At 46.6% G+C, this 11985-nt stretch overlaps 1 protein-coding gene and 1 long non-coding RNA gene across 2 annotated transcripts; one reads left to right on the forward strand and one right to left on the reverse strand.

Annotated features, from left to right (window-relative positions):
* The first annotated feature begins 249 nt into the window (after positions 1 to 249).
* On the forward strand, positions 250 to 7964 carry AREG (amphiregulin). Its single transcript, XM_068188187.1, has 6 exons — positions 250 to 400; positions 654 to 827; positions 3379 to 3562; positions 4013 to 4171; positions 5678 to 5780; positions 6709 to 7964. The coding sequence occupies exons 1-5, from the start codon at positions 358 to 360 to the stop codon at positions 5763 to 5765; spliced, it is 648 nt and encodes a 215-aa protein (XP_068044288.1). The 5' UTR covers positions 250 to 357; the 3' UTR covers positions 5766 to 5780; positions 6709 to 7964.
* LOC137472805 (uncharacterized) lies at positions 7734 to 11900 on the reverse strand. Its single transcript, XR_010998428.1, has 4 exons — positions 11187 to 11900; positions 10965 to 11089; positions 8167 to 8342; positions 7734 to 7870 (listed from the first exon to the last, which is right to left on the reverse strand). It is a non-coding gene; the product is annotated as an uncharacterized lncRNA (long non-coding RNA).
* Positions 11901 to 11985: the final 85 nt, after the last annotated feature.

Genomic DNA, 11985 nt, shown 5'->3' on the forward strand with positions numbered 1-11985 from the left:
GTTTGGAGCAACCTGGTCTAGTAGAAGGTGTCCTTGCCCGTGGCAGGGAGTGGAATGAGGTGGTAGTCAATGTCCTTTGCAACAAAAAAACCATTGTGAGATTCTGTGTTTCTATCGCTCCGGGACTCCGTCATTCTGTAATTCTGGGATTCTGGGATCCCGCCCCGCTCCGCCCCGCCCCTCCCCTCTGACGCCGCTCCACGTCCGCACCCCCAACTCCAGCCGCCCATAAAGTGGGCGGCGGCGGCAGGCGTCTCCTCATGGAGCGCTGTGCGCCGCCGGCACCTGTTGTGCTACGGCGACTCCTTCCCCCTCGTTCTCTCAGTGTGTCAGTCGCCACCCGCCCCGGGACGGACGATGAGGGCCGTGGTGCTGATGGCCGCACTGGCCGTGCTGGCAGGTGCGGGACGGGGCGGGATGGGATGGGGGAGATCGGGATTCGGGGGAGCCCGCGCTCGCGCCTGGGTGGGGGGAGCTCGCGTCTGAGGGCAGCCCGCGCGCGGCGGCCGTAGGCGGGAAAGCGCTGAGGCGACTGAGGGGAGCCCTGAGGCGACTGAGGGGAGCCCTGAGGCGACTGAGGGGAGCCGCGGCGCTGCGCTCGGCGGCGACCCCTCTGCCCCCCTGCTCACGGCGCCGTTTCCCCTCCCTTAAAGCGAACCGTGCGGCCGCCGGGTCCTCGCCCAACGCCACGGAGCCACAGCGGCACGAGGAGCGGGAGCCCGGGAGCCGCGAGGGCGAGCCCGTGCCGGGTCCTGACTATGAGGAGGATGAGGAGTACGAGGAGGCGCCGCCCGTCCACCAGTACATCGTGGACGACTTGATCCGAGGTGAGTCGGCGGCGCTGGGGCTGGGATCTCGCAACTTGCGAGCCCCAACTTACGCCTTTTCTTTCTTGTAAACGCTGCTATGCTTAGCTCGTCGACTTTGGTGCAAAAACGTGCTTGTGCTTGAAGCTGCTGCTTTGGAAATAGCTGTCAGGGGTGGAAACCTAGCGTGCATGTGCCCAGGGTGTGTGGAAGCTACAGGCCAGCCGGTATTTCTGATAAATCTCACAGGAGGGCTGTGGTCAGGTGGCGACCACCTGCTTAGTGTAGAAGCATCAGTGAAGTTTATAGGTGCTGGTTGGCCCTAAAGGTTTGTTTTACATCAAGTTGGCTGTCTTGCAGCAATAATTTTTCTGGGTAATTTCTGATGGTGGCTTATTTGAGTTGGAGTCAACTGAAGTTTTCTTGGGAAAGCAGACACTTAAATACCTGAAGTGGCCACAGGAAAGTTTGTTAAGCATCTTTAGGCCAATGCTTCACTGTCGATAGCTGTTGTGTGTATTTATTGTAATTTGCCCACTTGCTGAGCTGTGAGGAGACCTGAGCAGTCTGCCTTACTGTGGGAGTATTTTGTTGGTTCTGGGCTGAGTGTAGCTGCAATACAAGCCAGATATCTACAAGTGATTTGAACCTCAGTAGGTGTGAGTAGGCTTGTCCTGTTGCCTCCAGGGTGGATCTGACTACTGATTTTTCTGCAGAAGCACCCTGAGACTTGAATGTGATTAAAGGACCTCTTAAATTAAGCGAGACCACCCTCTGTGTGGTCACTTGAGGGAATTGGTGGACTTCTGCTTAAGTTCCCAGTGCACTGAAGGTCTCTGGGGAACCGCGCCTGTCGGTGTTATCGAGCAGCTTAGCCTGTCAAACTGCTGGCTTGGTGACTGAAGTGTTGTCTTAACTGCACAGAAACCAGACTTGTTACCTAAGGTGGTTGGTTTGTAGACCAGCTCTTCTGCTTGGCATGAGGTTTATCTGTGGATAAACCTTGAAGCTGTTATGATTCAGCTGTGGATGGCTTTCCTGGCCGTGCAGCCTGCAGACAGGGACACAGAGATGGAGCTGACAAGCTGAGCCTGGGAGAGGGAGGAAGGGAAGCAGCCTCAATTATGGAAGCACGAACCTAAAGATCAAGTCAGACGGGGTGGAACAGGGGCCTTTGACTGTCAGGAGTGAGCTCACACTTCTAGGCACAGGAAACCTTGCTGCAGGAACGGTGTACCTCGTTTACATACTAATATAGCTCATACCGTTTTAATCAGACTTCTGGTTGCTGAAGGCATTTTTGCTTTTAAGTAACTTCAAGCCAGGCTTGTTGCTCTAGAAGTGAAATTGATCAGCTGTCTAGACAACAGTGAACTACACCTTGTTTCTTTGAATGGGCTCTCAGCACCAGAAATACAGGGTTAGGAAGCAGTTAGATCCAGTTGTGCCCTATTGTGGTGGCTGCCTGTATGCATAGAGCTGTGGCTAAAATATTAATCACCCAAAAATGGTTTTCATTAGGTCTTCAGAGCACAAAACTGAAGCTTCTTGTAAATAGCTCTGCTGTTTCCTAGGCCCTATTTAAATCCCCCGGGGTAGCCGTTACTCCTGAGCAGCACTGCTGCACTGCCAGGGCCGGTTTAGGGCTAGCAGTGCAGGGGGAGGGTTCTTGCAGAAGCTTGCTGTGCCAAGTTAATCCAAAGTAGTGCTATTGAGCTCGGATTGCTGCATGGGACGGCTCTGGAGCTTCTGACCCTCAGTCAGTGGCTGGTTTGTTCTCCTCGGTGAAAGGAATGTGATTGCTCTTGCTTAAATCCAAGGGCTACTAAGTCACCAGGATTTTAAACCACACTCTTCTAGAGGTTTGTCTTAATTGAGATAATGAGGGGCAGCAGTAAGCGGCAGAATAAATAGTCTGACTGTCTCGGACTCTTCCTTCACTCCTTCCCTGCGCTCAGCATCTCTCCCAAAGTAGGAGAACTGGAAAGGAACTCTCTCCTTCTGGAGACAGCACGGCAGGTTGTTTAGGAGGAGCAAGTATGCCAACCGGGATAGCAAGCTGCTTTGCCTCGGCAAGTGCCCAGGACTATCTAGCGAGTTACAGTGCCTTTCATCACTGATGCAAATGGAGTTTAGAGACATTAGTCCTGTACCTGAGTCCATATAAAACCAGAGGATGGCTTGGCTCAGCATGAACTCCCTGTTCTTTACAGGCCTTTACTTGAAACTGTGCTGTTGCTGTCAAGCGTTTTATACTATGAAATGCTGCAGTCCTGCATCTCTGCTGCTCTTCAACTTTTGTGGCTCTTGGCTCATCTGCTCCTACTGCCTCTGGTCTGCATGGCACAGGACTTAAGGGTAGCAGAGTTGTGCTTCAATGAGTTGCTGAGCTTGCTGCCTTTGTGCTGGGTGTGAGATGCCCAGCAGCATTCTCACTTGCATCCTGTGCTTCCTGGTCACAGATTCTTCTGCAGTGATGGTCCTCCTTGTTCTCACCAAATTCTTCAATTCAATTTTCTCAGAATTGTGCTTTCTAGCACTTTCATACCAAGTCATCGTGTCCTTTTTTCAGTTGAACCTGTGGTTAAACCCAAGCCAGCAAAGAGGGGGGGAGAGAAGAATGCTGGCAAATCAAGAAGGAAGAAAAACAGAGGGAAAAACAAGAAGAAAGGGACACCCTGTGAAATGGAATACAAAAACTTTTGCATCCATGGAGAATGCATATACCGAGAACATCTCCAGGTGGTGACCTGCAAGTAAGTTACTTGTAGCTTGTGAGTTAGGTGTCATTGCCATGAGACAGTGCCATACGAGGGCTCACAGGAAAAATTAGTGCCAACTTGGTATAGATCCATCTCCTGCCGTATTTTGACTGAGAATCTTTCTGCCGTGTAAATTAAGTGATGATGGAATCTGAGATGCATAACAAGCCACTGAACTCATCAGTTGGTCATAAACTCAAACCAAAAGAATGAAAAGGCGTGTCTTTCTGGAACATCACACCCAAACTAATCTCGACTTGTTGAAATGCTGACAAACCTTGTGCTAGAGCAGGGACTGCATTTCACGAACCTGCTCTGAAGTGAGCACCTTGAGATTCATGGGAAACCCGGATCATGTCTAAGTCAGGTCTGAGTATGTGTGGGTGTCCTTGGCTTCAGACAGCACAAGAGCTGATAAGAACTTGTGTTAATATTTACTTGCAGGTGTCATCAGGATTTTTTTGGTGAGCGCTGTGGTGAACAGTTCATGAAGACTCAAAAGAAGAATGATGTGGCAGACTACTCAAAGACTGTGTTGGTAGTGGTAGCTGTGCTGCTCTCAAGCATCAGCTTCATTACTGTACTTATCATTGTAATAGTGCAGTAAGTATTATCCTCTTTGGTGTCTGTCTTCTTTAAGTGTGAGCGGGGCCTGTGCCCAATAACCCCAGAATGTGCATGGCGCATCTGAATTACCTTTGTGAAAAGCAGCTGCAAAGGATGAGTTCTTATCCCAGCTTGGATATGTCTGAAGGGTAGAAGCAAGGTCTGTGACACTTACATTGTAAACCAAGAGCCTTTCTCCTCTTGCCAGGGTAGTTAGAGTGCTGCAGAACAACAGCAGGAAGCCCAGAAGGAGCATTAATGCTGATGCAGCACTGCCTTCCCTAATCCTGATGGAGAAACCTGTGAGCGGCAATGTGATAGCCTCATGCATGGCTATTAGCCAACAGCTGCATGCACAGGTGGAGGGTAGGAAATGGTGCTCTGAGAGTCCATTTGTTAATGGATGTTGCTGGGCTTAAATGCTTATACGTAGAGGGGAAGCAAGTGGGGAGGCAAATGCTAGTGGTCCCAAATTCTGCTTGCTGTTAATAGGAAGGGAACACTATTTCAGCTGAACCAGCTGCTGCAGGTCAATGTGGTGGGTTGTCAGAATCTGGAGTCCTGGTGAGAATAAATTCAAAGAGCTTTTCTGGGTATGTGTTGCAAACCATATAACAAACTGAATATTGAAACAGTCCTGCAGTTCTGTCACTGCAGCTCCAGCACCGTAGGGCTTGGGATATTATAGTAACTCCAAGGTTCAGTCTAATTTTAGATCTTGATGAAGCACATCATCTGAACTGGGTACGTGCTGTACCTTTTCCTGCAATTCAGGAAACAAGGTGCGCTTTGTCATTTCAGTGTTGCTTCATATTTAACTCTGAACTTGAAGAATGCTGGGATGAACACTTGTTCTCTGAACGCTGCCTCATTCCATGCTGCTAGGAGAGATAACCAGTTCTGTAGTGTTCTAAGAGCAAATGATTATTGGTAGTTTCTGAAGTGCGTTTGCTTCATGTTCTGAACTCTCACAAGGTGGGAGCATGCCAATCTGTACCCCCATCCAGTGAAGCTGCTTGGAATAGTCACTAGAAAACACTGGAGAAATTGGGAGGAAATCAGTAGGGGGCTTCCTTTTTATGTATTCAAGGGATGGGGACCAGATTTGAAGCCTGCAGGGCTCTGCTGTGGAGTTAAGGAAGACAGCGCAGCTATAAGCTCAAGCCACGAGGACATATGTCACCCAGAAAGTCTCCTGGTGCTTTGCTCAGTCCCAGCAATAACTTCTCTTCATCTTGCTCCCTAATCTAGTTTAAGCCAAGAAGCTCTATCTTTGTGAGGCACAAGTGTTCACATCTAGTTCAGGGGTTCCTTGATTTTGTCAGAGGATACTGCTTGATGCTGAATGATTAAAAACTATCTTGCTTGAAACTCCCTGGTGCCAAGGAGCTGCTTGAGGATGCAAAGAACATCAGTCTAAATGCTGCAGAGGATGGGGAAGCTGGTGATGACAGGATGTGCATCGGGGTTCAAAATTATCTCTAACATGCCATAATTCCACAGGGTCAGGAAAAAGTGTCCTCAGTATGAAGAGAAAGAAGAAAGGAAAAAACTCCGACAAGAAAACAGAAATGGCCATGTTGGTGTGTAAATGGGGAGAAAACAGGTATGAATGCTGACTTCAAACACCTTTCAGTCCTTCCAGGCTGTATGGGAATTGCATGCTTGTTTTGCAAAGCTAGTGTTTGCTTTTCATGCTCCAAGTGTCTTGAAACGCATGGATTACATGTGAGCAGCTGGCTTGGTTTTCTCAAAACCACCTTGAGTTGTACAAGCTGTTCAACAGCTCTGTTAGATTTGACTGTGTTAAAGACCAGGTGAGGATGGGAACCTGTACTGAGATAAGTGGAGCTATGAAGAAAAAGTTCTGAATATCTGGACAGAGGCAGATGTAGTGCAGGAAACAGTGGTAGACTTCAGTCATGGAAGATGGTGCCACAGCATCATCACCTCTTAGAAGAAAAGTACTGAGCATTTTCATATCTTTCCTGCAATGAGAGTTTCAGGAAGTTTCTGGTGCTCAGAAGCTGTGGACCAAAAGGAAGCTGTGAGTTCTGTGAGCACCACAGATAGCCTTTCAGTCAAGTTTCATACTGTCACAGCAACTTGAGGCCCAAAGCTCCTTGGCATATGTGGATTGCTTCTGGGTGTGATCTAGTGGATTTTACTGAGCAGGCAAGTTGGTGTTTTCTGAGGCCAGGTGTATATAACAGCAGACTCAAGGACCGTTACTGGAAAGGAGTTACACTACAAGCTGAGGAGGAAGGAAGCCATCAAAGACAGTCCTGAAAAATTCCGCCAGACCTGTGAAGTTTTGCTTTGCCACATGTCAGCTATAGATGTTTTCTAGCTTTGTCCAATGACAATTGGAGGGTTTTGCTCAAAGCTTACTTGAAGCTGAAGAGCGTCTGGCAGTGTCCTCAGGTGTGTGCACATCCTTAACCTACCTGCCTTGCTCGGTGGTTTGCCATGGTGCTAACACAGGGTGCTTGTGTCTCGGATGGTGATTAATGTACCTGGTCTGCCCATTACAGAGAAATTCTGAAGTGGCCATTGCCGAGCTGCGGGGTACCTCTGGCTACCTGACACATGCACCTGGACACTGTGGGCTGGAGCTATTGCCACTAAGCCCTGATTCAAGAGAGGCTGCTGCAAGGAGATGTCAACAGGCCACTTGCTGCTGAATCACTTGCTGAGGAGACCAGTTATCACTGCATCTTGGCACAACAATGTGGAAGGAGCTGGCTCGTTGGGGAACAGTACCTCTTATCAAGACCTGCTGGAGACTACTGCTACGGAGCCTTCTCTCTCTGTGCTAGAGCTCCAGTCTTGGCTGTTGTGTGGATGGACTTTATTCTCTTAGCAAGTCTTTTTTGGCAGCTCTAACTCTGAGGGGGAGAACCTGTTGCTGCTTTCAAGACCGGGCAGAAGGGAGAAAATTCCCTTCCTTCCCTCTACCAAAGTGAGAAAGGGAAGAGGTTGGGATGGCTTCTCTCCCTAGACCTCAGTGGATGAAAAACCTAATTCTGTTGTCACTGTGCTCCCTGTCCATATTAGCTTCCAAGAGCTTCATCTGTAGTTGTGACTGGCAGGGTGTTGGTGACAGATCTTTGTCAGCTGCACCTGAGCTCTGTTACTGTGTGTGTGGAGGTAATCCCTCTGAGTTCTGTAGGACTCGTGGTGTGTGTGGAGCTATCCATTTGCGTGTGTGCTAGTCCGAGTTAATCTTAGTCTCCTCAGGATGCTGAGACTGTGGATGCAAGATCTGAAGCTTTGCATCTAAAGGAAAAGATCCGTGCTCCAACCAACTGATAAGGCTGGACCCATCTCTTCTAAACACAAAGCTACTTCTGTTAAACAGATACTTGTTGCTGCTTTAAGCAGTGCTTAAATATAAAACACTTCACATCAGGTCCCATCAGTTTAACTTGACTAAGAACCTGTTCCTTTGAAGAATTTAATTCAGGCACTGATGCTTTGCAAGCAGTGGTCTCCTGTGCTCTACCTTCAGGTGTGAAGAACTCATCTTACCTCAATCTTTTCTGACCCAGGTGTCCTTGGTTTCTTAACTGTCCATGCAGTCTTGAGCACAGAGTATTATTTGAGTTCAATTTCTTCTTGGAAGAGTGATTGTGTTCTGTATAAACAGAGCAGAATTCTGGTAGTAGAGAAACACCATTAATTGTCAAGTTGTATCTGTAAATGTGTAAATATTTATTACTGTATTTAATATTTAACGTTTCCATAACAAACTTATTTATTTTATAATTAAACTTTTTACATAACCTAATCATGGTAAGGTTTTATTTCTTGCTGTCAGGAGTACATGTAAACACTTGAAATTAGAGCTTGGTTTCTCCTCAAAGCAAGAATTTCAACACTTGGGAGCAAAAAGTACTTCTGTGAAGAACTGCAGCTGTGTGCCCTGCATGGGCTTGGTGCTCTTACAAGAGTGCAAGCTGTTTGTAAACGAAAGGTATAAATGCAAGTACCTGTTTGGGTAAGAAATCCTTTTCATTCAGCTACAAGGTATTTTCTAGTTCTTGAATTTGGGCGAGGCTAAGTCAGCTATCTCATTGGCAGCGAAACTTCAAACTGAGTTTTGAGCAAATGTAGCCCTTTGCATTTGAATCAAGAGTTGGATTAATGAATGGCAAGAGCCTTCCATCTCTGTGCAGTCGGAGAGAATTTGGACAGCAGCTTGAAACCTGGTCTTAAATAAATGAGGAAAAGCAGCATAGCCTCAGGTCAGTTACTCCCTAAGCAGAAAGGGAGCCTTGGCCTCCACTGTCCGCTTGGAATTTCTTTTCTTCCTTGGTATTTATTAGTCCAACTTTGTGTTAATGTTCCCTCTAAGCACTTCTAGCAGTGAGCTGGGGTTTAAGTTCTGAGTTGCCTAAAAAAAAAAAAAAAAAAAGTTTCAAGAAGGAGAGTTTGGCTTTATACAGCTAAAAAGAAGGGGATGGAGAAGACGGTTTTGAGGCCCTTCTTTCATAAGCATCTTGTTGTTGGCTGGGACTTAACTTGAAGCAGAGCTGAAGAAAAACCCCAGCCATCAGTTTTAATTAGGATGCAGGTTGTATATCCAGTGTAGGACTAGGGCTCAGTCCTGCCTGGAGCTGCTGAGATGTCTTGGCCCCCTGAGATCGCCAGGGAGTTCTCAGGCTCTGAGAGCAGCCTGTATGGTATGTAGCTGAGGTACAGGTAAGGTATTGCAACACCTCTTGGGAAGATTGCAAGACTTCATTCCAGGGAACTTGCTTCATTACCAAAGTAAACAGCATTTTTCCAAGTGGCTTTTCCACAGACATTTGCTATTAGAGCTCTGGCAAGAAAAGCTGTTTCTGTCAGTCCTGCCAAGATTTTTTTTTTTTTTTTTTTTTTTTTTTTTTTTTTTTTTTTGCTTTGCAGTAAACAAGCTTGATCTCAGTGGTAACCAAGCCATGGCCTAGTGAGACTGGGTATGGACTATAACTCCCTTTTAAAAGCCATTGGACTCTTTTCCAGAAACTTTTCTCTCTATAGTCTACATTTTGGGGAAAATAACAAGTTTTTCACTTATTAAGCTAAACCAACACTGGTGTGGGAGACAGAGCTGTTCTCCCTCTTTCCTCCCCAGCTTCTAAGCCTGACAGGAGTGAAGCTACCACTGTAAGTTGTAGATTCCATCTGTAGTGTACTTTTAATACCCTGGTTACTGAGTGGACTGGAAAGTATTTTCCAAAAATAAGGAGATGGGACCTGGAGAGGCAGCAGTGGAGGGCAGACTTCATAAAAGACTTTGTCCTCTCTAAGGATTTAGGTTACAGCCAGATTTTCTGAGGGGTTGTGCAGCCAGCAACTCTACCGCAGAGCTCTTCTTTGTGCTTTGCTCTTGGTCAGTCACATCCAGTCACTGCTGTAAGTCTTGCTAGCAGAGCTTTGCTGTGCCAAAGAGATGATGCTGTCTCATGCAGGGCAGGGAGCTGCCAGTGTTCCCTGTGGTGGCTTGTTGGGCACTTGGACTATTTTCTGTATTTGGGAAACCAAGTGGAGGGAGCTGAGGGCAAATCTCTCTGTCCATGGATGGCATAGATAATTATAAATCTGGAACTGTTGTATGTAAGAAAGTAAAAATTCCCTTCATTATGCTTTAATCAATTACAAGTTCTGGCAAGCAATAGTGTGTTTTTTTTTTTTCTACTGTGGCCCTGGCTAATAACAGCCTGCTCCAAGCTCCTGAACAGAAATGTGATGCACAAGCACCATCTAGACCTACAGTGTCCAGTGGGTTGGTTGCTTGAAAGAACCCACAATAGATGGGTGGAGCTGTGTGTCTGGAAGCCTTCTGCTGTCCAAGGATGCTGTGCTTGTGTGACAAGAAAATCTGATTTGCTGCAAGGCAAGGGCAAAGATAATTTTTACTGTTGATCCTGCACAGCCAGGTCTGCTCTTCAGGATATACGTCATCTGGCTTTTGACCTTCTCCCCTCACCATGGAGTTACCCTTGGTTTCACTGAGCATGCCTGGATTTCTGGTCACACATCTTATTAATAAGTTATGCCTCCAGATTTTTCTTGACCTTCCATTGACAGTGCTGCTTTGAGAGGAGTGCATCTGTGTCCTTCTCACCTGAGGGAGGAGCCTGATGTGCTTGCACAATTTTCTGCACACAGGGCTGATTTGGCAGGGTATTTCTGATATCCAGATCAGTATCCATGGATAATGTGATGGTCATGCCTTCTTGCACAATTCCTTCGTCGTTCCTGAACGTTTTGTTCTCTGTGACTATTGTAGAAAGAACGATAGCTCATCGTGGTATTATCTATTGTGCACTCAATGGAGCTTTTGAGTGTTTGCAGTTGTCTATGACCGGAGAGCTTCCTGTCTGCTTCTGGGCTTGGCTTCCCTCTTCCTGCCCACCTCCCAGTATGCCCCTTTTCCCTCAGAGCTGTAGCAGATGTTAGTCTGAATTTAAGAAATTTTCCTTGGTAAATTCAGATGTACACGGACATCTATAAATGTGTTTGTACTGTCAGCAATCCCAGGTAGCTGTGCAGTGGTTTGCTTCACCCACATTTGAGTTGTTTGGTGCCATTTCCAATAACTGGTGTAAAGGTTTGAGTCCTTAAAAGACTTTGGGTGGTTTTATAGCAATATACTTACCTAGTACTACTGATACTTCAGTAAACTCCCTGAGCAAGCGTGCCTGAAAGCAAGGCTGGGAACTGGGACATATGCTTGCCTGTCTTGGGTGGGGGTTTCTTGATGTGCTAACAGTATGTTCCACTTCAAAGAACAGTGCTGCACTCACCTGGCTCTTGAGGCATTCTCTTGGATAGGGAGCCATGGCTGCGTGTCCTTGATGACTGCTGAATGCAGTGAGTGAGCATGTGCAAGGAGCAAGGACTGCTTTCTGCCGTCACTGTTGGACTCTGTTCATGTCGGACAGATCAGTGGACAGAAGGGTCAGACAGTTTTTAATAAGCAAACCTAGCTTCCTTCTCATTTTGTGAGTAAAGATGTGCATACCTATCATTCCTCTGCTGGTTACACCTATCTTGAGCCAGTAATCCTCGTTTGCTGCAGGTCTGGCTTTGTCTATGACTTGGGAGTCGCTCAGCTGAGCCAGCTACGCCTGTGAGTGTCAGAGGGAAACAGCTGTTATTTGCTTTCTCTAGAGGCCCACAGCCAAGGAAGCAGGATTTGTGCCTTTTCCAGCCAAAGAAGACCTCTGAGGTAGCACATTCTAAGCCCAAAGCAGAGAAATTATTTCAAAATGTATTTTCCTAGTAAGGACCGTCAGTACATCTTTTTTGAGAAAGAACAAGTTTTCATTTATAGGCTTTTTGTGTCATTAAGATATATCTTTTTTCATATGGTTCAGAAAAATAGCCAATTCTCAGCTAAGCATTTTTTCACTGAAATAATACATTCTATTCTCTTTGCATATTGGGGCAAAAAGCAAAGCTCGGTAGTCTGGAAGTCTGATCTAATCCAGCATTTCCAATATGTTGTAACCTAGATATGATACCCTCATTCCAACACCATGTGCCCTAAGTCAAAGACCACTGTCATTGCTAATAACTGCCTTTGGGTTCCTGTCTTTTGATGCTTTGTTCCAGAACTTGGAAAATCGTTTCCTTCTTTGGGTGTTTTTCCTTATACTGCTGCAGTGAATTTGTATTTGGGCATCAGATGGCAGTCAGAGGCTGGATTGGTTTGTGAGTGGTGCTGGAAACCTTCTCTTCTTACAGAGGATAAAAAAAGTGCTGCTGATGTTGTGCCATTAATTACATTCTTTTTACTTAGGAAAGGAAATCTTTTCAGC

Source organism: Anomalospiza imberbis, chromosome 4, assembly GCF_031753505.1.
Source record: "Anomalospiza imberbis isolate Cuckoo-Finch-1a 21T00152 chromosome 4, ASM3175350v1, whole genome shotgun sequence".
NCBI classification, from domain to species: domain Eukaryota; kingdom Metazoa; phylum Chordata; class Aves; order Passeriformes; family Viduidae; genus Anomalospiza; species Anomalospiza imberbis.

What these genes read in the sequence shown, in the direction of transcription:
- AREG (XM_068188187.1), top strand. Translation starts at nt 358, where the DNA reads ATGAGGGCCGTGGTGCTGATGGCCGCACTGGCCGTGCTGGCAG. An exon ending in CGCACTGGCCGTGCTGGCAG is followed by an intron (nt 401 to 653) that starts GTGCGGGACGGG and finishes CCTCCCTTAAAG; the next exon opens with CGAACCGTGCGGCCGCCGGG. An exon ending in CTCCAGGTGGTGACCTGCAA is followed by an intron (nt 3,563 to 4,012) that starts GTAAGTTACTTG and finishes ATTTACTTGCAG; the next exon opens with GTGTCATCAGGATTTTTTTG.